Source organism: Culex quinquefasciatus, chromosome 2 (assembly GCF_015732765.1).
Source record: "Culex quinquefasciatus strain JHB chromosome 2, VPISU_Cqui_1.0_pri_paternal, whole genome shotgun sequence".
Taxonomy (NCBI): domain Eukaryota; kingdom Metazoa; phylum Arthropoda; class Insecta; order Diptera; family Culicidae; genus Culex; species Culex quinquefasciatus.
The window spans coordinates 184,953,121-184,980,417 of NC_051862.1; the positions used below are offsets into that span (position 1 = coordinate 184,953,121).

At 33.7% G+C, this 27,297-nt stretch overlaps 1 protein-coding gene and 1 long non-coding RNA gene across 3 annotated transcripts in view; both read right to left on the reverse strand.

Moving 5' to 3' along the window:
- The window catches only part of LOC6031266 (serine-rich adhesin for platelets), a 273,589-nt gene that overhangs the window by 76,805 nt on the left and 169,487 nt on the right, over window positions 1-27,297 (reverse strand). For both annotated transcript variants that reach the window (XM_038253669.1, XM_038253668.1), the window contains exon 7: window positions 9,459-9,650. In XM_038253669.1, coding sequence (XP_038109597.1) covers window positions 9,459-9,650 — 192 coding nt within the window. The remainder of the gene's footprint in view (window positions 1-9,458; window positions 9,651-27,297) is intronic.
- Window positions 13,998-14,714, reverse strand: LOC119766953. Its single transcript, XR_005277223.1, has 2 exons — window positions 14,535-14,714; window positions 13,998-14,067 (listed from the first exon to the last, which is right to left on the reverse strand). It is a non-coding gene; the product is annotated as an uncharacterized LOC119766953 (long non-coding RNA).

Genomic DNA, 27,297 nt, shown 5'->3' on the forward strand with positions numbered 1-27,297 from the left:
ATTTTTTGAAGTTTATGTCCCTCGACTCTGACTCTTAAATATAAAAATTGAAATTATAAACAATTTTTCAAAATTTGGATGAAAACAGTGTCTTAAAATGCATTTTACACGCATTCAGTTGTTTTCCAATCATTAGTTTTCAAAATTCTGATGTATTGACCGAAATTTTTTTCTCCAGAAAAAAACTTTTTGGTTATTGGTACTTCATAAAAATTCTAAATATTTTAAAAGAGTTCAATCATGTTAAATATGTTTTTAAACGCAGGAATTGCAACTGGTTTTCAGTTGATTAAACATTGATTTTCATTAAAATTTGGAAGTTAAAAAAAATTGTTTTGCCCCCTGATTTTTCGGGGTAACATTGAAGGCGACATAAACAAGGAAAAATATTTGCAACGGCCTTATGGGACAAAGAACCGCAACTTTTGAGCCATAGAAAGGTAAAACATTACATTTCAAAAAGCTCAAATTTTCAATATTACACCCTTTTGAACAGTTGGAGTTGATTCCTAAATTAAAAAGAAAAATATCCGAAAAGATCAGAAAATTTCACGAATGTTTCATTTTATAACATTGAAAAAAGGACAATTAGTTTCTGGGATATTGGTACTAGAAACAAAAAAAGCTGATTGAGTGAGTCAATTTTCTTGTTTCTTTTTCTTCCTAATGCAAAATCAAAACTTGTTCAAACATCTTTAATCGTTTAAATAGATAAAAGTTACTTAGGATTAATTGAAATTGATAGATTGAAATTATTCAAAATTGCTCAAATTGTGTGTCAAGTTTATTTTAGACATTGTAAAAAAAACAATTTAAAAATGGTTTTAAAATGTTCAAAATTGCCTGATTGCAAGTTTTTTTGGTTGCTTAAGATTGCTTTAAAATTTATTGAAATAGTTTTAAAATGATTTTGTTAAACATTGTTTTAAAAACTTTTAGAAACAAGAGCTGAAAAGTGCTACTTTTTAGCACTGAAATGGTTACTGAAAAATTGAACTTCAAAGCACTTATAGCAAAAAGTAATAATCAAGACATATGGACATTTGACTTAAAATTCCATTCAAAGGATGTTCACCGTAATTGAAAAAAAATGTGGCAAAACTTGTTACTTGGTAAACCACTTTGGATAATTGTACTATTCTTGCTGAAAAAATCTTCTTAATGCATCTTGTTGCATAAACTACTAATGTAGAAAATTGTTTAAAATTCTAACAAAATATTTTAAACTGATTGCAATTGATTAATGTTGTTTAAATTTGTTTGAAATAATTTAAAATTATTAAATTAAAATTGTTTAAAAATTACTAAATCAATTTCATAACTTTTAATTTTGTTGAATTGCTGAAAAAAATATGATTGTTCTAAATTGTTTTAAAATTAATCAAAATTATTTGCTTAAAATTGCCCAAAATTATTTGGAATTGTTAAGGGACCATCCATAAACCACGTGGACACTTTAGGGGGGGGGGGTATGGCGATTGTCCACGATCCATACAAAAATGTTTTTTTTTGTATGGACAATTGTCCACGAGGGGGGGGGGGGGGTAAGAGATTCCCAAGAAAGTGTCCACGTGGTTTATGGATGGTCCCTAAACATTGATAAAAATTATTCAAACGTTTTAAAATTGTTTGAAATTCTACAAAATTGTTTTTGCAATTCCGTCGTGAAACTACTGAGCAATTCTCTACGAAATCGGTCTTTTTTCTTCAATTTTAATTTTTGTAATTTTTAATCCGGCTGAAACTTTTTTGGTGCCTTCGATATGCCCAAAGAAGCCATTTTGCATCATTAGTTTGTCCATATAATTTTCCATACAAATTCGGCAGCTGTCCATACAAAAATGATGTATGAAAATTCAAAATCTGTATCTTTTGAAGGAATTTTTGATCGATTTGGTGTCTTCGGCAAAGTTGTAGGTATGGATACGGACTACACTGGAAAAATAATACACGGTAAAAAAATTTGGTGATTTTTTATTTAACTTTTTATCACTAAAACTTGATTTACAAAAACACTATTTTTAATTTTTTATTTTTGATATGTTTTAGAAGACATAAAATGCCAACTTTTCAGAAATTTCCAGGTTGTGCAAAAATCACTGACCGAGTTATGAATTTTTAATCAATACTGATTTTTCAAAAATCGAAATTTTGGTCGTAAAAATTTTTCAACTTCATTTTTCGATGTAAAATCAAATTTGCAATCAAAAAGTACTTTACTGAAATTTTGATAAAGTGCACCGTTTTCAAGTTATAGCCATATTTAAGTGACTTTTTTGAAAATAGTCGCAGTCTTTCATTTTTTTAAATTAGTGCACATGTTTGTCCAGTTTTGAAAAAAATATTTTTGAAAAGCTGAGAAAATTCTCTATATTTTGCTTATTTGGACTTTGTTGATACGACCTTTAGTTGCTGAGATATTGCAATGCAAAGGTTTAAAAACAGGAAAATTGATGTTTTCTAAGTTTCACCCAAACAACCCACCATTTTCTATCGTCAATATCTCAGCAACTAATGGTCCGATTTTCAATGTTAATATATGAAACAATTGTGAAATTTTCCGATCTTTTCGAAAAAAATATTTTTGGAATTTTCAAATCAAGACAAACATTTTAAAAGGGCGTAATATTGAATGTTTGGCCTTTGTGAAATGTTAGTCTTGATTTGAAAATTCCAAAATATTTTTCGAAGAGATCGGAAAATTTCACAAATGTTTCATATATTAACATTGAAAATCGGACCATTAGTTGCTGAGATATTGACGATAGAAAATGGTGGGTTGTTTGGGTGAAACTTAGAAAACATCAATTTTCCTGTTTTTAAACCTTTGCATTGCAATATCTCAGCAACTAAAGGTCGTATCAACAAAGTCCAAATAAGCAAAATATAGAGAATTTCTCAGCTTTTCAAAATATTTTTTCAAAACTGGACAAACATGTGCTAATTTAAAAATGAAAGACTGCGACTATTTTCAAAAAGTCACTTAAATATGGCTATAACTTGAAAACGGTGCACTTTATCAAAATTTCAGTAAAGTACTTTTGATTGCAAATTTGATTTTACATCGAAAAATGAAGTTGAAAAATTTTACGACCAAAATTTCGATTTTTGAAAAATCAGTATTGATTAAAAATTCATAACTCGGTCAGTGATTTTTGCACAACCTGAAATTTCTGAAAAGTTGGCATTTTATGCCTTCTAAAACATATCAAAAATAAAAAAATTAAAAATAGTGTTTTTTGTAAATCAAGTTTTAGTGATAAAAGTTAAATAAAATCACCAAATTTTTTACCGTGTATTATTTTTCCAGTGTAGTCCGTATCCATACCTACAACTTTGCCGAAGACACCAAATCGATCAAAATTCCTTCAAAAGATACAGATTTTTGAATTTTCATACATCATTTTTGTATGGACAGCTGCCGAATTTGTATGGAAAATTATATGGACAAACTAATGATGCAAAATGGCTTCTTTGGGCATACCGAAGGCACCAAAAAAGTTTCAGTCGGATTAAAAAATACAAAAAAAATCGAATGACCGAAATCCTAGAGAACTGCTCTACTTACTTTTCCTGTCATTCTAGAACGACGAAATAGCCTACTTTTCTGTACCAAAAATAACAGAATCAAATAGCAACACTTTTCAAAATAAATGCTGAAAAGTTCTACTTTTCAGCACTGAAATGGGTTGAACTTTTTAGCACTTTTTTCGAAAAGTTACACTTTTCAACATTTTTTTTTTATTTAAACGATTTATCGACAAAATACATGAAAATTTGACTTAAAATTTCACTCAATAGGTGTTTGTCGGAATTGCAAAAAATGTTGTATGGGTCTGGATGCAAAACTTAATATTTTCAGCACTCTTCTTATTTATCCAACTCGGTGAACCTCGTTGGATAAATGCACGACTCGTGCTGAAAAAATCCTCTTTTTGCAACTTGTTGCATAAACTACTATTAAAATTGTTTAAAATTGTTTGAAATTGTTTAAAATTGCATAAAATTATTAAAAATTATTAAAAATTGTTTAAAATTGTATAAAGTTGTATAAAATTGTATAAAATTGTATAAAATTGTTTAAAATTGTTTTAAATTGTTTTAAATTGTTAAAAATTGTTTAAAATTAAATAAAATTGTTCAAAATTGTTTAAAATCAATTAAAATTGGTTAAAATTGTTTCAAATTGATTAAAATTGTTGAAAATTGTTTAAATTGTTAAAAATTGTTTAAAATTGTTGAAAATTGTTTAAAATTGTTTAAAATTGCTTAAAATTGTTTAAAATTGTATAAAATTGTTTAAAATTGTTTAAAATTGTTTAAAATTGTTTAAAATTGTTTAAAATTGGTTAAAATTGTTTAAAATTGTTTAAAACTGTTTAAAATTGTTTAAAATTGTTTAAAATTGTTTAAAATTGTTTAAAATTGTTTAAAATTGTTTAAAATTGTTTAAAATTGTTTATAATTGTTAAAAATTGTTAAAAATTGTTAAAAATTGTTAAAAATGGTTCAAAATTGTTTAAAATTGTTTAAAATTGATTAAAAATGTTTAGAATTGTTTAAAATTGCTTAAAATTGTTTAAAATTATTGAAAACTGTTTAAATTTGTTCAAAAATGTTTAAAACTGTTTAAAATTGTTAAAATTTGTTTAAAATTGTTTAAATTTGTTTAAAATTGTTTAAAATTGTTTGAATTTTTTAAAAATTGTTTAAATTTGATTAAATTTGTTTAAGGTTGTTAAAATTTGTTTCAAATTGTTTAAAATTGTTTAAAGTCGTTTAACCTCTTTTCGCCCCGAGCAAAATCGAGATTTTTACGATTTTCCTTGCCATTTTTTACAGACAAGACCAAATTGGATCAAAATTTGAATTGGAGGCAGTAAACATCCTAATTAACACTGTGCAGAAAGAACGATTTCACTTAATTCATTACTTTTCGAGAAATGTCAATTTGAAGCAAAAAATTAGTGGTAATCTGGTGCAACCATGGGCGTTAGAGAGTTATAATTGTTTAACATTGTTTTTAAATTGTTGTTTTTTTATTGTTTAAATAGTCTAACTTTGTTGAAATTTGTTTTAAAATGATTAAAAAGTATTAAAAATTCTTCAAAATTGTTTAAAACTATTAAACTTCGTTGACAAAATGATACAATTGCTTAAAATTGTTAAAAATTATCTAAAATTGTTAGAAATGGATTGAAAACCTATTTTTTCTCTTCATTAAAATTAGTTTCAAATTATTCGTCCATTTGTGTGGTTTACCGATAAATTGAGCCACCATAGCCCACAGAAAGTGCATTAACAAATTAAAATCATCGCACCAAACCGCGCAGTTTGAAGCTGATGGAAAACCTTTTAAGAAACATTACCAATGTCAGGTTCAATTAACCTCCTGTACCGGGGTGAAAAGCTCGTAATCGATGATCGATGCAAATTAATCTTCTCCACATGGTCGATTCGATTCAACGCTTGGAGAAATGGTTTCCAAATAATTTCGATGACCTGCAGCTCTGCTGCTCATGGTTAGTTCGTCAGAGTTCACAAACCAAACAAAAAAAAAACAACAATCAATTGCGCATTGCGCATTCCCCTCCGTCCCTCAATGCAAACACAAAAATAAAGTATGATAAAATGGGTTAATAAGGCTAATGCAATGATTATTCACGCACGCTGAGAGTCAAAAAGAAGTAAAACAAAACAAAAATAATTAAAATAATTGCCAAATAAATGGCCTCCATAACGGCGGCCCGGTCGTGCTGCCTAATTTTCCGTTCAACGACACACCACCAAGTCACCGGCGGGCGAGGTCGGTAGCACCTCTGGAAAGCTTTTAATTGTCTGCTGCCGCCGGTGAGCTTTCTTCGCGGTTGAAAGTAAAAATTGTGTTTGATAGGCAAATGACAGCTTTCAGTGTGCAAGCACAGTCGATAGTTCGAGCAAATTAAAAATTCATAACCCGCAATTGGCGTTGGATTAGCGCGAAATTGCTCGTAAATTGTGGTGTTTAATGAAAACGTGACGTAAGAGTTTCATCACAAAGGTGTTTTACAAGTGTCAATGCACTAAGAGTGCAACAATCACAGCTCGTAAAAAAAACGCAAAGCTCGCATAAGCTGTCGTCTGTTCTGCAGGTTTGTGGCGTTTCTCATGTTTTTAGTTTTTGTTTTGGAGCATGTATAACACCCATTGTTTTTGAAAAGGTGACCCAACATTTCCAAATTTCGACTGGAGCACTAGAGTGGCGCACCCGCAGCTGAAAGCTGTCAATCATTTCACTGGATCTCGATTAAAACAAGAGCCCTAAAAGCTTCAACAGTTTTTATCTTAAAGACCCACTTTAAACGAATGCAAACCCCGTGCAGATTTGCAATCCTAAATGGTAAAAGAGGAAGAAGTCACGTGAGTGTCTGTGCTTATGTTACGCAATTTATGTATCTGTTAACATCCACCTTAAGCGGTTCATCTAGTTTGTCTCGTGCCGTGACTAACTAGGGAAAAACTGGTCACCTCTGGTAAGCATGGATTGGGAGATGCCATGTTTGGGCGGTTGGAATGCATTTTCCAATTAGTTAGTGATTGAAGTGATTAAGAATTTCCGGAATGCTCGAAAACATTTTTTTTTTTTTTGCTGGTTTTCTATAATCTTCTGAAATTACTTAAATTATTAAATCACTGTTCACAGCCATACTTTTGAGAATATTTAAGCAAAAAGAAATCAAATTTCAAGACCCAAATTAGTAATTGTCAAAAGTGTGAGAAGTACATTGTCACGTTTTCTGTATTTAGTCGTTTGCATAAATTTGCAAATTTAATCTTAAAATAAGCCCTGTTGAAGCCTTTGCAGACAATTTATATAATTTGAATCAAATTGACATATTATAAAACTTTGAATGCCTTTAAATTAAATGAAAATTGTTTCAAAATTGATTCAAAATTGTTTAAATTTTTGTTTCAAAATTGTTTCACAATTGTTGCAAAATTGTTTCAAAATTGTTTAAATTTTTTTTCAAAATTGTTTCAAAATTGTATCAAAATTGATTCAAAATTGTTAAAAAATTGTTTCTATTTTGTTTTCAAAACTGTTTCACATTGTTTCATAATTGTTTCAAAATTGATTCAAAATTGTTAAAAAATTGTTTTAATTTTTGTTTCAAAATTGTTTCACAACTGTTGCAAAATTGTTTTAAAATTGTTTCAAAATTCTTTCAAAATTATTTCAAGTGTTTTGAAATTGTTTCAAACTTGTTTCAAAATTGTATCAAAATTGTTTCAAAATTGTTTCAAAATTGTTTCAAAATTGTTTCAAAATTGTTTCAAAATTGTTTCAAAATTCTTTCAAAATTGTTTCAAAATTGTTTCAAAATTGTTTCAAAATTGTTTCGAAATTGATTCAAAATTGTTAAAAAATTGTTTCAATTTTGTTTACAAAACTGTTTCACATTGTTTCAAAATTGATTCAAAATTGTTAAAAAATTGTTTTAATTTTTGTTTCGAAATTGTTTCACAACTGTTGCAAAATTGTTTTAAAATTGTTTCAAAATTATTTCAAGTGTTTCAAAATTGTTTCAAAATTGTATCATAATTGTTTCAAAATTGTTTCAAAATTGTTTCAAAATTGTTTCAAAATTGTTTCAAAATTGTTTCAAAATTCTTTCCAAATTGTTTCAAAATTGTTTCAAAATTGTTTCGAAATTGATTCAAAATTGTTTCAATTTTGTTTTCAAAACTGTTTCACATTGTTTCAAAATTGTTTCAAAATTGTTTCGAAATTGTTTCAAAATTGTTTCAAAATTGTTTCAAAATTGTTACAAAATTGTTAAAATTGTTAAAAATTGTTTAAAATGGTTTAAAATTGTTTAAAATTGTTTTTAAATGCTTAAAATTGATTGAAATTGTTTAAATTTTTTAAAATTGTTTAAAATTGTTTAATTTTTGAAAATGGTTTAATTTTTTTTTAAATAGTTTAAAATTGTTTCAAATGGTTTAAAATGGTTTAACATGATTTAAAATGGTTTAAAATGGATTAAAATGAATTCAAATGGTTTAAAATTGTTTAATTTTTTTGAAAATTGCTTAGAAAATTTTAGAATTATTTAAAACTGTTTAAAAATAAACAAAATGATTGAAATGGTTTAAATTCAATTCTTCTAAAAACTCAAAAAATAATAAAATATTTGAGGAATGCGGAAGAAGCCGTACTTTAAATGAAAAAAAAAACAGATCAACATTACAACCTGATTTTAGTATGACTAAATTTCCCCTCTGTCTACAAAGCGCGAACGGAAAGCAAAACCAACAAGTTTGCTAATCTCGATGCAACTAATTAAATCTTCTGATAACAACTTACCGCAACAACTTTACGCCACACCGGTAGGAAGTGCTTATGTAGTTAATATCAACCAGCAGGGGTGGCCCTTCCTCATGTGGCGGTCTAAATGGCGCGCTAAATGCAAAACAAACTAGCCAATCCGGTTGCACACTGGCCTGGGTCGAATCGCGCAGCATCGAATCAATCATTTATCAACATGGCAGATCGAACGCACCTCTCGAGCGGTTGGGGAAAATCAACCGAGTTAGAAAAGTGAAAATTACTTTTCTTCAATTTATTTTCTTCTAATACATGACACGCGCATCAAAGGGGTGTTTGTTTTGGGCTGGCAACACTGCTAATGCGAGAGGAGAAAATTGTAGCTGAAATTTCGAAATTGACGTATCGTGTGCGAACGCCGATTTGACGAGTTGAAATAATTTGATCCAATTGTTTCAATTTTGACGAGTTTGAAATGCCAAAAATTACGGCTTAATTCGCCACCAGCTATTGAAGCATTTTGACGCGAAAACAAAACTTTTATTACTCTCGTCTTGGCACGCGTAACTAACCTCGCACACGTATTTGCCCACTTGGATGGCCCAGGTAAGTTAACGCAAATTCCATAAAGATACTTTCATAACACTTGCACGAGAGTGAATTTACTGCGCGAGTATATTTTCTCCTCACACGTGGAAAAAGGTGGGCTCCGAACCAACGCAACGGATATAAACCATATCGGCGATCGTTGTCTCAGTGGCGGCCCCCCTCACCGTTCATCCTTAATGGTTGGCCACACTCTAATTGATCAGTCATTAACGAGCATGGCTCGCGGCTTTTATGGACCTAAGGCTATAGTTAGCAAATCTACCGGGTTTGCGTTAATTTTTCTTTTATTTTAAAAGATATATTGGAATTAAAAAATGTATGGTATTTAACGCTGTTGAACTATTCAACTTATTTAAAAAGTTGTAATTGTATCATTCTGCTAAAATGTAGCTGTTTTCCACAAAAAAAATCATTCACTGATTTCAAAACGTCCTCACAATTTTTAACCGCACTGTGATCGTGCCCCTCCCCTTAGCCTACCCTCAGGCGTAATGGCGAAATTCACCGCAAACAAACGCATCGCTCGCTTCACTGTACTCACCTTTCAGTGGTGCGGTTTTCACCACAACGTGGTGCTGCGCACTTATCGTTCCTCCATTGGTGGTTGCCGCATTCGCCGAAAGCGTTCGTTTCGCGATCAGGTTGTTCCGTTTCGGGGGCGGAGGCGATCCCTTCAGCTGGTCGGGCACGATCGGTATCGAAGCGTTCGTCACCGGTGGTGGTAGTCGTTTTTCTGTGGTGAGAAAGAAAGGAATGAGTGTGGTGAAAACGATCAGTTTGGTTTGGAAGGTGGTGAAAAGAATTTTGTTATGATAAATCTAGAGTACTTTTTCAAAAGGTCCTATGTGCAAAAACCTCAATCTGAGAAATTTGATGATAAAGTTTTGGTGCACATTTTTAAATCCCATTCAAACACGTTTGGGTATTTTTCGATTCTGAAAACGCCCAAATGGGTCTAGAGTAATGCTTTTCAAGTGTACATCTCGGGATTATATAAAAGACAAGATTACGCTTAGTTTTGACGCAATTTGGTTCATACAACCTGTGAGTGCACATAGGACACGTTTCATAGAACAATTTTTGCACATAAGACATTGGCATTGGACTATATTCATGTGGCATTGCACATAAAACTTTATCAAATAAAATTTAAATCTCGATTTAAACAAAAACTAAACTTTTGTAATAATAATGTATTTCCAACCCTCTCGCAACGTGTAGGCATCAGCTGATGAAGAGCATGAAATATTTCAATGCCTCCAGCGCGTGAGAGGAGAGAGAAGCCGTTATTTACCAATGAGCATTCTGTCAGATGGGTGGCGGGTAGGATAATTTACGATGCCAAATTAACAATGCGCCAATGTAAACAATCAATATTGTTTACTTTGGCGCATAGGATAATTTGACATGGTAAATTGTCTTATCCGCCTATCGAGCTGTGAGCGCACATAATACATTTTTAATCTTTCGTTTTTGAAAGTTTTTGGCCCAAGTAGTGTAAACATATTATTTAACACTTATAAACAAGTGTTCCGATAGCCCCAGCAGCACTGCATGCGCACAACTTTTATGCCCCAAAGTGATTACCACGTCACGGATTATTACCATGTCCGATTATCACGTCACAGTCTCACGTACCCCCTCTCCCTTGTCACACTTGCGACAACTCTCCACCCCCTTACAGCGTGACGTACTTTATGGATGACGCCTACGGCCTAACGAAGGATGCAAGATGTTGATTCAGGAGCGGCCCTGAGAACCTTGCTCTTCGCCAAAGAATTATTCCGATCTCAGGGGTTGGATCTCCGAACGGGTTCTACGGCTGTTGCTTGGCCGAGGGTGAGGTCAGCTTGGGACTTGAAGAGCGCAAGTCGCACAAAACTGGAATCAATTGCGTTGATCGAGATGCTTATGCGGCGGTCCGAATCGCGCGCCTCGAAGTCATGTCCCCGAGCAAGTCCAGGATCTCATCCGAGTACTGGGTAAAGTGCTCGTATGAATCGAACGCCGCTAAACTGCCAGGTACATGAACGAGTCGGTTAGGTTGCCGACTTGATACCGTTTGGGAGGAGTCTGGAAAAACGGAAAACATCGGGTCACAAAAAAACAGAGGCACAGAAGAAAAACACTCGTAACGTGCTGTTGGCAGTTCATCAGCGGGACTTTGCCGGACAGCTCCAGATGCTGCAGGCAGGTCATATCATAGGACGAGTACGCCCAATGGACGTAATCCAGCATTGCATTGCAGACTGCACGATAAGAAAGGTAGAAACGAGTAGTCGTAGAAAGGTCGAAAGGTAGTCGTGCGGAATATCCAAGATGGTTTTCGTGCTCTTAGACAGACAGATGGACTTTATCTGGTTGTGACGTAGTTCTTAAGCTGGCTGATGAGCAGCTATTAGGACCTGTCAAGCGCGAAGAGTCACAAGCGATTCTTCAGCGAGGTAAGTTCGCTCAGATTAGCAGCCAATTCCTCCGTAAAACCAGTTCGTTTATGGCTGGCTGTGAGAAAAGATCATCACGACGACGAAGCCGCGACGCACTTGTCGTAGTGTCCATGCTGGAACTGAAAAACCACGGCGTAGTACTGACAGATCGTGCACGGCCGCCATGCGACCGCGTATTCCGTTACGGTGACGCTGCTCCAGCTGGACGATACCCTGCGTAGTCAGGAACAACACGTCGTGATCGGAGCGCTTCTGCAGAGCCTTTGTTACATACATGTAAATCGATAAAAAAAAAGTCAGAGGTTGGTGTGAGCACACACTTAATTTTATTAAAAAACTGTTATCAGGGCATTAAAATACACATTTTCATCTATTATCAAAACATATTTGAAGACATTTGGTTGTATCACTGCCGAAATATACACAAAAAAAAATATTCCTAATCATCTTTTAGTGGATTCAAAAAAAAATCTGTAATATGACATTTTGTGATTTTCTACATGTGAGCAGTTCTCTAGGATTTCGGTCATTCGATTTTTTTTTTTTTTCGACTGAAACTTTTGCTTCGGTATGCCCAAAGCCATTTGCATCATTAGTTTGTCCATATAATTTTCATACAAATTCGGCAGCTGTCCATACAAAAATGATGTATGAAAATTCAAAAATCTGTATCTTTTGAAGGAATTTTTGATCGATTTGTGTCTTCGGCAAAGTTGTAGGTATGGATACGGACTACACTGGAAAAAATAATACACGGTAAAAAAATTTGGTGATTTTATTTAACTTTTATCACTAAAACTTGATTTACAAAAACACTATTTTTAATTTTTTTATTTGATATGTTTTAGAAGGCATAAATGCCAACTTTTCAGAAATTTCAGGTTGTGCAAAAATCACTGACCGAGTTATGAATTTTTAATCAATACTGATTTTCAAAAATCGAAATTTGGTCGTAAAATTTTCAACTTCATTTTCGATGTAAAATCAAATTTGCAATCAAAAGTACTTACTGAAATTTGATAAAGTGCACCGTTTTCGCTATAGCCATATAAGTGACTTTTTGAAATAGTCGCAGTTTTTCATTTTTTAAATTAGTGCACATGTTTGCCCAGTTTTGAAAAAATATTTTGAAAAGCTGAGAAAATTCTCTATATTTTGCTTATTTGGACTTTGTTGATACGACCTTTAGTTGCTGAGATATTGCAATGCAAAGGTTTAAAAACAGAAAATTGATGTTTTCTAAGTTTCACCCAAACAACACCATTTATCGTCAATATCTCAGCAACTAATGGTCCGATTTTCAATGTTAATATATGAAACATTTGTGAAATTTTCCGATCTCTTCGAAAAAAATATTTTTGGAATTTTCAAATCAAGACTAACATTTCACAAAGGCCAAACATTCAATATTACGCCCTTTTAAAATGTTTGTCTTGATTTGAAAACTCCAAAAATATTTTTTTCGAAAAGATCGGAAAATTTCACAATTGTTTCATATATTAACATTGAAAATCGGACCATTAGTTGCTGAGATATTGACGATAGAAAATGGTGGGTTGTTTGGGTGAAACTTAGAAAACATCAATTTTCCTGTTTTTAAACCTTTGCATTGCAATATCTCAGCAACTAAAGGTCGTATCAACATAGTCCGAATAAGCAAAATATAGAGAATTTTCTCAGCTTTTCAAAAATATTTTTTTCAAAACTGGGCAAACATGTGCACTAATTTAAAAAAATGAAAAACTGCGACTATTTTCAAAAAAGTCACTTAAATATGGCTATAACTTGAAAACGGTGCACTTTATCAAAATTTTAGTAAAGTACTTTTTGATTGCAAATTTGATTTTACATCGAAAAATGAAGTTGAAAATTTTACGACCAAAATTTCGATTTTTTGAAAAATCAGTATTGATTAAAAATTCATAACTCGGTCATGATTTTTGCACAACCTGAAATTTCTGAAAAGTTGGCATTTTATGTCTTCTAAAACATATCAAAAATAAAAAATTAAAAATAGTGTTTTTTGTAAATCAAGTTTTAGTGATAAAGTTAAATAAAATCACCAAATTTTTTTACCGTGTATTATTTTTCCAGTGTAGTCCGTATCCATACCTACAACTTTGCCGAAGACACCAAATCGATCAAAAATTCCTTCAAAAGATACAGATTTTTGAATTTTCATACATCATTTTTGTATGGACAGCTGCCGAATTTGTATGGAAAATTATATGGACAAACTAATGATGCAAAATGGCTTCTTTGGGCATACCAGGCACCAAAAAGTTTCAGCCGATTAAAAATACAAAAATTAAAATTGAAGAAAAAAGACCGATTTCGTAGAGAATTGCTCATGTATGTAACCCTTAACCGCCGCAACCTCTATGTTTCGCCCACTCCGGTGGCCTCAGAAACACTAGTCTCAGCAGCTCGTGCATTTTTGGATTCTCGGACACGTTGTCCCAAGCGGCCCAGACGACCTGCATCTGCGTGCGTAATTATGAGTTTGCCGTTGGCGAAGTTGTTGATAGCCGATCCGCCCGGGTTCCGGCAATCTTAATGTACTCGACGTTCGTCTTGAGGTTCTCTGACAGACCATGACCACGAAGCGGATGGCGCGCTCTTTTAGGGTTTCTAGCGTCCTCCGTACCACGTCCGCCGCCGCTTGGTTGGTCGTTGTCGGGGACCAGGTACCGTAAAGCAGTGCTGCGGGTGATGAAAAAGTAGTTTAAGGTTAAGGTTTATTAAATTTAACAGCATAACATTCCTCCTGAAATGTGTTAACCGGTACCGTGGCCATCCGAAGTCGTCCCTGGCCAAAAGGCGGGATGTTTTCTGGCCTTCCGGATGTTTTTTGGTCGGTTCCGTGGCCATCCGGATGGCTTCTCTGTGCAAGAGGGATGATGCTTTTTGGCCATCCGGATGGCCACGGAACAGACAAAATCTATCCGGGCGGCCAAAAAGCATCCTCCCTTTTGGACAGGGACACCTTCCAGATAGCCACGGAACCAAGAAAACCCATTCGGAAAGCCAAATAATGGCCACGGTACCGGCAAACCCAACCCGAAAGGCCAAACAAATATTCGCCCTCTTGCACAGGGACGCCTTTCGGAGCCGATCCCATGGTCCTGGAATCATCTTTGGGAATCACGGTAATTTTCCACCCTACTTACCGTATTTTTTTGTTGCCACAATCCTTCGCCCTCCGACACTTTTCTTTAAAAACTCAGACAGTCCACAACAATGATCTGTCCGGGATCCTATCAACCAAAACAAAAAACATATTTTATGCTGTTTTATGAGTTGTTTTGGTATGTCATGCTGGGAGTCGTATCCGCCAGATTCAGGAGAGAGAGCTCATTGGTTAAATTTTGCTCTTCTCTTTTGCTGTGTCAGGCATTGAAACATTTCATACTCTCTTAGGGTGCATTCAGAGTGGGCGCTACTAGCGACGCGACGCGACTTTGACAGGTGAAGCGACTGCGAGAGACAACGCGCGACTCGATTTCCGCCCCAGAGTGGACGCGACTTAAAGCGACGCGACTGGGGGAAAAACAAACATTCAAATATATACAAAACTAGTTCAAGTTGTGTCAAAAAATGGATTCAGATTCTGACGACGATTTTGTGCCTCTGAAGCGGTGAAATACGTTATTCTCAACTCGGAAAAAGGTTTGGGATTCACCCAATTAACCGAGAACGCGCGCAATATGGGGAGTACCACACTCTGTACCCCAGTTACGTGCCGACCCGGGTAAATTTAGGAGTTACCTACGCATGTCAGAGGACACATTTAATTATATTCTGAAACTTGTGGAACCAGAACTGATGAAAGAGTGGAGCAATTTTATCAAAACCCCGATAACTCCAAGAGAAAAGCTGTTCATTACATTGAGGTAAGTTCAATATTCTGTTCATGTTTAGGGTTACATACATATAATTCGGCAACAATGTCAAGTGTTGAGTACAAACTTGAACCATTTTTAAATCTGTTTTCAGGGCATTACAATTACAACTTGGTTTTATTGAAATGTTTATATTTTTGATAGGGTTGCAGATTTTCAATCTTTGGGCTCGTTGGAAGTTTTTGATTACCCACCCAACGATGGATGATTGATCCAGGCATCCTAGACAACCAGACATCAAAAAAGTGTAAATTTAACACTTAAGTGCTCATGACTCTTGATAGGGTTTTCAGATCGTCAATCTTTATCTTTTTTTGATAAGAAAAATGAAAATTTTGGAACATCGTAAGAGATACCCCTGGCACAATTCTTTAGTTAAAAATTAGTAACTGTTCAAATTTTGAGCCAAATCGGTTAGGGGTAAAGGGTCGCTTTTATCGTTGAAGTTTGTATTGGAAAATTTATAAAAATATATGGGGAAAGGCAAAATTTCAAACTTCCGCCAAAAGTTGACGTTAAATGCTTTGGATTATTGTCAAGTATGAGATTCTTATGTAAAATTTCATGACAAACAACTTTGTCGAAGACCGCAAAACGATCCGAGGAATCGAATCAGGGGGTATCCCTGATGTAGATTTTTTTTATTGTCATCCTCTTACCAAAACAAAAATTAAAATGGTGAATTGGACATCACTTTCATCCAAGTGTCGAACTCTAAAAATTGTTTAATTAAAACTTAAATGCTCATAACTTTTGATAGGGATCTTTAATGTTTTGGAATGGTTGGAAATGTTTTTGCCATTTTTTCGGTTAAGGATATTTTCAGAGAAATTATGTATTGACTTTTCTTTCAATTGTAATTCAATTCAATTTTATTGCAATTCAATAGGTTACATTTCAAACAACCTCTTTCTTTGAATATTGATTCAGTTAAACATTGTTGTTTCCGTCAATACTGTTTCCGTGGGAATACACATGCTCCAGAACAACACTCTGCATTTTCATTCTGCAAAGCAGTTTTTGCTCGGGATCCAGCTTTCGGAGATGCGGCAGAAGGCTTTCAAGAAAAGCTTCGTCTTCATCTCGCTCTTTGAAGCCACCTTTCTTTCCAGCAGTTGTAGCTTTTGGTTTCGATGTCAATCAGCCGTGCCACATTGTTGTCTTTGGACATTCTTTTTCTTTGGGGGCTTGGCTCCAACTGGACTGCCTGATTCGGCAGGAGGCGGATTTGGAACCTCGAACGTATCTTCCGCACTTTCGTCAAGGTGCTCCTCTTCGTACGCGCACTCATTTTCTTCGTTTTCCTCAGGCTCTTGTTGGTTCACCGAATTTCCCGATTGTAGATTGCCACTCATTTTCCTTGGCCGCATTTGGTCACGCACGAATGCCATGCTTTTAAAGTGGGCCCAGGTCGAATAATTTTGGTCTCCGTCCGCGGCGTCTCCAGACCGTGCTTCTGGGATTTTCTGCAATTCACGTCGGTAAATATCGCGCAAAGCCTTCCACTTCTTCCTGAGAATGTCAACAGAACCTATAAGAGAGGATTGTTTGAAGAATAAAAAATATTAAAGAATGACAATACTCCGATAACGTTTCAAAAGCACCATGTACATAGCTTTTGTCTGAGACGTAGCGCTATATGAAATGTTAGTGTAGAATTGATCATTAATAGTATCCAGATTTTAAGCGAAGATGGCGTAACGAATGGTGCACGCCCGGAATGTCAAAATCGCTCAGTGGTACCAAAAAAGTGTGGTTGTCATGCCATGGCACACTTTTTTTTTGTAATGTTGGTCCCATTGCGTGATTTTGACATTTCGGGCGTGCACCATTCTTTACGCCATCTTTGTTTAAAAATCTGCATACATTCTTTTCATTTTTTAACATTTTATAAGTCGACAATTCGGACAGAAACAATTAAAAAACTAACTTAATCCACCTATGTGGTTGGTGCCTTCCTCACTCGTTACCAGAAGATCTCGTTACGCAAAAGATCAGGAAATGATTGATATTTATTATCAAACTTGGTTATTGGTAAGGAAACAATTACCAATAAACCAAAATACTGACTTAAGTCGTCAAAACTTGATACAGGGTTGCCAGACAATTAATATTTTGGACTCGTTTGGAAGGTATTTTGAATAGCTATCCAATGATATGTCGGATTGTTGATCTGGACAATGTTTTCATACACATAAGTGAGATCCGGCTTCCAAAAAGAACATCAATATCATTTTAGTGGTCATAACTCGAGACAGGGTTGCCAGATCTTCAATGTTGTGAGCTCGTTGGAAAGGTCTCTCGATTACCTAACCAATGATGGATCAGATGATAGATCCGGACATTGTTTACATACATTTAAGTGAGATCCGGCTTCAAAAAAGTACATAAATATCACTTAAGTGGTCATAACTCGAGACAGGGTTGCCAGATCTTAAGTGTTGTGGACTCGTCGAAAAGGTTTCTCGATTACCTAACCAACGATGGGTCGAATGATGGATCCGGACATCGTTTACAAACATTTAGGTGAGATCTGGCTTGAAAAAGTGCATAAATAGCACTTAAGTGGAAATGTCTCGAGACAGGGTTGCTAGATCTTCAATGTTTTGGACTCGTTGGAAAGGTTGTTCAATAACCTAACCAACTATGGTTTGGATGGTGGATCTGGACATTGTTTACATACATTTATGCGAGATCCAGCTTAAAAAAAGTATATAAATAGCACTTAAGTGGTCATAACTCGAGGCAGGGTTGCCAGATCTGGAATGTTTTAAGCTCGTTGGAAAGGTCTTTCAATTATCCAACCAACAATGGGTTGGATGATGGATCCGGACATCGTTTACATACATTTAAGCGAGATCCAGCTTCAAAAAGTACATAAAAAGTACTTAAGTGGTCATAACTCGAGGCAGGGTTGCCAGATCTTCAATGTTTTGGACTCGTTGGAAAGGTCTTTCGATTACCTAATCAACGATGTGTTGGATGATGGATCAAGACATCGTTTACATGCATAAAAGTGAGATCCGGATATATGTGAAAACACATTTTTATACATAACTTTTGAACTACTTATCAAAACTTCAAACAATTCAATAGCGATGTATGGGACCCTAAACCAAGTCGAATGCAACTGGTTTGATCAAAATCGGTTCAGCCAGTGCTGAGAAAACTCAGTGAGAATTTTGGTCACATACATACATACACACATACACACACACATACACACACACAGACATTTGTTCAGTTTTCAATTCTGAGTCGATATGTATACATGAAGGTGGGTCTTCGAGCTTTTATTAAAAAGTTGTTTTTTAGAGCAGGATTATAGCCTTACCTCAGTGAGGAAGGCAAAAAACTTAAACACATTTGAGCAATTCTCAAGCAAACCCGGAAATGGATTTTACTAATATTTTTTGGTTTGGCTCAAACCTGGTGGGGGCCTTCCCTATCACAAAAAAAGCCATTTTGTGTCATTGGTTTACCCATACAAATCTCCTTACAATTTTGGCTGCTGTTCATAAAAAAATGGTACTTCAATATTCGAAAATCTGTTACTTTTAACAAGGGTTTCCAGCAAGGCCTCGGACTGGCAAGTAATTAATAATTACTTTGATTTTTAGCTGGTAATTAGGTAATTCTTTAATTAATTAGTATTTTATGGTAATTAGAGTAATTTAATGTAGTTGATTGGTAATTTAAGTAATTTTTGAGTAATTTAAGTAATTTTTTTTAATTGTACTTCTTCTACGAAACTATATAATCTATTATAACAGTATTTTATTAATTTCAAATAAGATTGAAACATAAAGATTAAAAAAGACTGGCTCTGTATGTAGAAGGCCTAATTTGCCATAGTTCTCTCCTAAAACTCTCCTAAAATTTATTTTTACATGTTGTTTATAGAAGCTGATTAACAACAAAAGGCAACGCCATCATATATTACCCAGTGAAAAATGTTTAGTGAATCCGAAATCTATTCATTTTCATTAAGTAATTATAAAAATATGTTTTTTTTTTTTGTTTTGCAAGAACTACATTAGAATTGATTAATTTTTTATGCTTTTCCTTCTAATAGGCAGTCAAAATTTGGTCAAAATTATCAAAAAAAGTTTATGTGGATCATATAATTAAAAAAAAATAGTGAATTATCATTTTAAAAAACAATTTTTCAAGTGATAGCCATTTAAAAATCAATAAAAGTATATTAAAAAATAATTTGAAAAATATTAAAAATAATTAAAAAAATTATCAAAAATAATGCGAAAAATACAATTTTTATATTTTTTCATAATCAGCAGAAATTGACAGTCCTTATCTCTCTAAAGAGCTAAACTATTTTCCCGAAAAATTTCCAAATATGTCTGAGACAAATGTTAAAAAACAAAATCAGTGAAATTAAAATCGACTAATATTTAGATGTACAAATTAAATCCAATGTAATTGTCACATTTCACATAATCCGTATTTTCAGTAACGGATTTTTTTAATATGCTTGAGAAAAAAAATGCAAAGTAATGTCAATCCAATGTTGAAAAACATTTTAAAACTTAACGTTATTTTGATGAATTTCACAATTTTCATGAAGAGCCGCTTCAAATATTTGTCAAAGTTTATGTTTGGCTCGAAAAATCAGGGGGCCTTTTTTCAAACAACTTCGGTAAACTTGCAATAAACTGAATACAATTTTAAATTAATAATTAATTATATTAAAACTCAAACATTGAAGTAAAACAGTACAGTATGGTGTAATCTTCTTTTGCAATTGATTGATAAGGGTACGGTTGATTGAAACGTGAAACATAATGGAATTTCGAATCAGATAATGAACAGGTTAAATTGGCCATAAAACAAATATTATTGTTTATAGCAATTGAGCTACTTATTTTTTACTTGAAATGATGTCAATTTTATAATAAAATAAAACAATTCCAAATTTCAAACCAATTAATTCGCTGTAAGATATTATGTAAACATCACCCAAAGTTTCAGCGTCCTCTAGTGGGGGCATTTTTGAAGTTTGATCGCCTATAGCTATTTTCAATTAAAATTATAATTCACAATATCCAGATCGGTACAAAAAAAATAATAAACAGCATAATTTTTAGAAGAGCTATCGAATGAGCTATTTATAAATAATTTAGTTCAGAACCGTAGAAATGAATACCTAAATTAAAATTAAATGTTTTTTATCGTAGTGAAAAGTAATTAAGTAATTTATGTAATTAATCATTTTGGACCAGTAATTTGAGTAATTAATCGGCAGACTGGCAAGTAATAAACGCTTCTGGAAACCCTTGACTTTTAAAATATTTTTTTTGATTGATTTGGTTTCTTGGGCAAAGTTGTAGGTATTGATGAGGACTATTCAGAAAAAATAGGTACACGGTAAAATTTTTGGTGATTTTTTAACTAACCTTTTTTCACAAAAAATCAATTTCCCAAAATCCGTGTTTTTTTTAATATTTGAAATTATATATATGTTTTAGGGGACAAACCCCCGCATCTTTTAAGCCAATCAGAAGAATGAACCAAATTTTTGCCGACGAGTTTAGTATTTTTTTTGCAGTTTTTGTAAAAAAAATAAATTTCGTACAATATGTTTTTTGACGTCATTTCTTTTATATAAAATAGAATTTGCAATCGAAAAGAATTTTACGTTTTTTTTAATAAGTGTGCCATTTGCAACACAAAGCCATTAAAAGTTTAATTTGGCCGGCCCTTTTGAAATTTTAGTGTTGATTCAGGAATATTTCAAGAATGGACAATCATGGACACTATTTTAAAAATATAAAAACCTGAATTTTTCGGACAAAATTTAACTTTTGATGGATATATTTTGAAAACGGTGCACTTAATCAAAAAATTGTAATGCACTTTTCAATTACCAATTCGATTTAACATTAAAAAATTAGGTCAATAAATTTTAAGTAAAAGATTGTTTTTTTTTATTACCGTACTTTAAGGTAATAAAAAAAAACACCATTTTTTTTCCATGTACCTATTTTTTCTGAATAGTCCTCATCAATAACTAAAACTTTTTGAGGTCTTCGGTCAATCAAAAAAAATCCTTGAGAAGTAACAGATTTTCGAATATTGAAGTACCATTTTTGTATGAACAGCTGCCAAAATTGTATGGAGATTTATATGGGTGAACCAATGACACAAAATGGCCCCCGCAAAGTTTGAGGCAAATAAAAAAAAAATGGTCGATTTCGTAGAGAATTGCTCATTTAAGCATTTGAGTGGTTCTCTAAGATTTCGCAAATTGGGATTTGTTATTACTTTTTTGATTTGGATGAAACTTTGTCCATACATTGTCTATTTCCAAAGTAGGAATTTTGCATCATCAGTTTTTCCATACAAGTCTCCATACCATTTTGAAGGTTGGTTATACAGTATGGGCATGTAAATTATGTAAAGTATGTAAATTCCGCAAATTTGTATTTTTTTAACTTTTTGAAAAAATTCGATGTGTTTTAGGAACTAAAACACCATCTTTGAGCCATAGCGCGTGATGGTGAAAAATCTGGTTTAGAAGATATGAGTTTTGAAAAATATCGAATTCTTCTTTTAAGAAAATGCACCCTGAAAAATATTTCTGAAAAGCTGAGAAATTGATTTTCTAAATTCCTGAGAGAAAATATCTCAGCTTTTCTTCTTTTCAAATTTTGATTTTGGAAATTTCACTTATTGTTTAAAAAGTTTATTAAAAAATCCGTTTGTTTTCGTGTCCATATTTTTCCGGGAAGTCCTAATCATAACCTACAACTTTACCGTAGACACCAAATCGATCAAAAATACCTTCTCAAGATCCAGAACTTCATACATTTACGTACTCATTTTGTATCACCAGCCCCCGAAATTGTATGGAGACTTGTATAGATTTTTTTTTATCATCATTTTCATGTGTGAGATCCGGCTTCAAAAAAGGGTATAATTAACATAAGCAATCATAAATTTTGATAGGGTTGTCAAATTTTCAAACTTTTAGGCTGGTTGGAAAAGTGTTTTGATAACCCATTCAACAATGGGTCGAATAATGACCCGAACATCGTTTTCATCAAAATATCTGAGATCTGGCCTAAAAAAGTGTATGAATAACACTTAAGTGCTTATAACTCTTGATAGGGTTGTTAGATCTTTAAACTTTTGGGCTCTTTTAAATACCTTTCTAAAAATGTATAAAAAAAAAAAACCCACCCTTATTACAATCTTCCGTCCTTAAGTCAGAATCGTCAAGTTAAGAAATTCATTTTTCGAGTAATTTTATAGCCTTCATCATTAAGATGATCGATTATGGTAATCGAAAAAGGAAAGACTTAAAATAACATAACTTTTAAAATTAATGCAACCGAATTTTTCACTAGAATAAATCTTATTAAAAAACAATCTATGCTGTTTTGTTTAATTCATAGGTTTCTGGCCACTGGAATTTCTTACAACGCAATACATTTTTCATACCGCATCGGAGTATCTACAGCCGCAGAGATTGTTAAGGAAACATGCCGTGCGATATGGAACCACCTTCAGCCTTTGCACATGCCTCAACCAACGGAACAATCATTTTTGATGGTCGCACGAGGCTATTGGCAGTTGTGGGACTTTCCCAATTGTCTCGGCAGTATCGATGGCAAGCACATCCGGATCCAGTGCCCTCCCCAATCAGGTTCGATGTACTTTAACTATAAAAGTTTTTTCGGTGGTCCTACAAGCCGTAGCTGATGCGAACTACAAGTTTGTTACAATTGAGGTTGGAGCTTTTGGGAAACAGAGCGACGGAGGAACATTCAGGGCATCTACTTTACATGATCTGATGAGAACCGGACAGCTCGGGATCCCCCCAGATGCTCCACTACCCGGATCCAACATTACTGCCCCATTCGTTCTCGTCGGGGATGAGGCGTACCCCTCTTGCCAAACTTGCTGAGGCCTTTTTCCCGAAGAAATTGTGACGAAAAGGGCGAATACTTTAACGAAAGATTGTCCAAAGCTCGTAAGTGCATTGAATGCGCGTTCGGTGGTATTAATGCAAAATGGCGTATTTTGTGGAAGCCCATCGAAACCGATGTAACAACTGCTGAACTGATAACGAAAGCCATATGCGTGCTACATAACACTATTATCGACCGTGAAGGTACAGCTGAATTGTTGAGAGAAGTCGAATATTTTCAACAGCATATTAGGCCAACCCGTGCCAGACGATCTAATCCCGTGAATGTAAGCAGTGGACGAGTCGTCCGAGAGAAGTTCTCGGATTTTGTGTGGAACAATAAAATTTGAAGGTGTATCAAACTGAATTCGCGATTTATTCAGATGGAATTGATTATAGCACTCTAATAACGATACAATAAAAGTTATCTCAGTTAAAATATTTTCTTTAAAAATGTAATCCGAAAACGACATCCAGCTATTCAATGTTCTATTAGTTCAAGTCCACAACCTTTAGTTAGGGTTGTCAGATCAGAACAGACACAGAGAAATGAAATTGGTACATCGCTGTTGTACAATATATTTTTTAATGATTTTTAGAAACAAAACTTAAGTACACGTTCAACAAGTTTTACCCGATCCGGCGATGAGTGATAATCGTGGTTTCATCTCACCCTAGTTGGCCCCAGTGAGACGAGACTTGTCTGATCACGCCTTCCGTCTGATGGGAAAAATGTTGGTCCCGGCATACCTTTTATCTACTGAAAAATTTAACAAATAATCCCATCGAACAGGCCTGCCCAATCCACGGCCCGCGGGCTGGATCCGGCCCGTTAAGCCATCTCATCGGACCCGCGACGGATCTTGAAAATTTTCAATGACTGGCCCTTTTTCCGTACATGAAATATTGAATAAATTAGTTGACTAAGTTGAGTGTTTGAATTAAAAAATTAATTGAATATCAAATTTTCTTATTTTAAAACAAACATTAGATAAAAATCATTTATTTTTGTTTTTTCATGGTTTTTTTACTGCACTTCCTTTGAAGTTTATCTGTTTGCAGGAACATGATTTTTGGAATGAGTAAGCAAGGTTAGCATGAGAATTGAAAATAAAGATTGTTGCAAATAAAAGATTTGAAAATCCCTTAAAAACAGGAAGAAAAGGAGTGCGTTTGAAATAAATCGAACAAACATTTTTTTGCCTCTCTCTTCTATAATTCTATATACAAATATTAATCTAGTTTGCAACACTCGATAATCAATAAGTTTTATTTCTGGATTTTTATTTGTGAAGGTCCTATTAACATAGGAAACCCTGTAGCTTATAGGACATTTTGAAAATAACACATAATTTGTTTTTAATCTTTTATCAAAAATTACTTCTGCCACTATTTCAGAAAAATTGATCTGGCCCACAGGGCCAAAAGGATGGGCAGCCCTGCCATAGAAGATCTTTAAAAATCTTACTTAAACCATTGTTGTTGTAATTTTATTTGGTAATGAACCATACATTAACACTTTGGCCCAGCCTAACCCCGACCACCCTCCTTTGGAATCGTAATTTGATTTGCAAATTATATTACAACTGAAGCATTTAAAAGCATTCAAAAGTTTGAAAACATAGTACCTTCTTTTGATACTCACCTTTGCCGTCAGGAAGTTGCAGTTTGGCGGCCAAACTTGACCACGCCTTATCTATGGCCACTCGGTTACGGTATGACTTTGAAGCCTGGTCCCACAAGGCGGGTCTCTCAAATACTCCAGAAATCAAGTCTTCCGATTCGATTTCCTGGGACTGGGACATTTTACTTGAGTTTGAAACTTAAAAAAAAACTAAATAAACAAATCTTCCGGATCAGATCGCGCGAATGACAGGCGACGAACCTCGGTAAGCAAAGGTTGGTCGCGCGACGATTTTGACAGTCGCTTACTCATCGCTTGTAGCATAGCATCGCGTCGCTTCCACTCTGAATACGCGCGCGACTTCTGCTGGCAGCAAATGAGTCGCGCATGGTCGCGCGTAGTCGCTTCGCCTGTCAAAGTCGCGTCGCGTCGCTAGTAGCGTCCACTCTGAAAGCACCCTTACAGCTGACGTCTACACGTTAACCGGAACCTAGGCAAACATTATTTTTAAAAAGATATATGGATATAAAAAAATCTATCATTACTTTCTAATTATTCAATAAAATGCGTACATACGTCGTTATTATATTAGCGTATGTGCATAATGATTGAAATATATTTAAAATTGTACATAGGTCGATTTGTTATTGTCGTATGTGCATCATTTTACTGAATGCACATAGGACACTGAGAGGTAAAACGACGTAAATTATTTTGTATGAAAATTTAAGAGAATGCTCATAGGTTATTTTGCATTTCGCTAATAATTTTAAAAATTAAATACTTAGAAGAAATCGGGTTTGAGGATAGTGTAGTTTCGGATATGCAGAACGTCATGCATTGTATAACTCAGTTTGTTTACTTTTGGCGCATAGGACCTTTTGAAAAAGTACTCTAGAAATTAGAATACTGAAAAAATCAAATAGACGTTTCTCAGATTTTTTAATTTGGTTTTAACTTTGTCAATGTGAAAAAAGCCATTTGCATGATTTATTTTTCCATACAAATCTCCATTCAATATTGCAGTCTGATCATACAAAATCGGCATATGAATATCAGAAAATATAATGTTTTAAAAAAAATCCGAGCGCTTTAAAATAATTATTTGTTTTAAATTTTAGAGTAAATCTATATGTAAGGCAAAAAAAAGGTTTACGCTTGAGCATAGAATAGTGCAAAATATGTTACCTGTGCAATGTTTATTTTTTTTAAAATAAATGATGATTTTAGAAAATTTCGAACAAACTCTAACATGAAATTTCACAATTCATTTATACATGCAAAATCTAATTTGAAAACGTGTTGTTTGTTTATAAAGTGCATGTTTCAAATAAAAGACATTTGCCGGTTCATGTTTTAGAAATTTATAAAGAAAATGCAAAAAGTGAGAAAATTGATTACAGTTAATTTTCTTAGCCTTCATTTATCTTACTGTCAAAACCATAAAAACCATTGGTTCGATTTGCAATGTTCAAAAAATGGAACTTTGTTAGTTTAAAATACATATATTAAGCTATTCAAGATAAGATTCTTGATTCAAACATATATTATTAGTCAGCAATCCCATTTGAAAAGAGCCTGAACCGAAATAAAAGTGCTCCGATCGGGTTCATAATTAGGGTGGTTAAAAAATGCCAATTTTCGTCATTTTTCGCAAAAAAAACTTTTTTCAAAAAATCATATCTCCGCGTCATTTCATCGGATTTTAGCTGCCTTAGACGCAAAAGAAAGGTGTTTAGGAAACATACGGTTTGACATCGTCCATTTTTTGAAATGTTATGTGATAGTTTTTCAAGGAATCCGATAAAAATATTTTCAAACATAGGCTCTTTGGTCCACACACGGTCAAAACACCATTTTAAGTTTTCATACGACTTTTTCGAATGTTAAGCTAGGTTAAAGAGTCTTCTAACTATTTTTCTCAAATTGCCAAACTCATTACCTTTCGTTTGCATCTAAAACGGCTAAAATCGGATAAAATGACGTGGAGATATGATTGTTTGAAAAAAGAGATTTTTGCGAAAAATGACGAAAATTACCATTTTTCGAACCACCCTAGCACGATGTAGGTCACCCTTATGGGCAAAAAAATACGGGTCGCCCTTAGAAAAATGTTGAGCCCGATCGGAGAACTTTTTATTGAAAAGAGCCGAATATTTAACTAAGTTATGTCTTTTTAATTTAAAAAAAAACTAAACAATATTTTCCAAAATTTATTCCAAAATTCAAAACTCCGAAACAAAATGTTGAAAGGCAAAATGTGTCGGCATGGACTTCTAAAACGTGTCGAAAAATGTCTAAAATTAAGGGATGCGTATTTCAAGAATTTTACTTTGCGTAAATCCAAAGCAAATTTTATTCCAAGTTTTTGTCTTTCCTCACTTCAAAATTTCTCCCAAAAATCAGGGGCAAAAATTTGTTTTGTATGACATTCCCGAAAAATTGCATGGAAAAACTAATGATGCAAAATGCCTTCT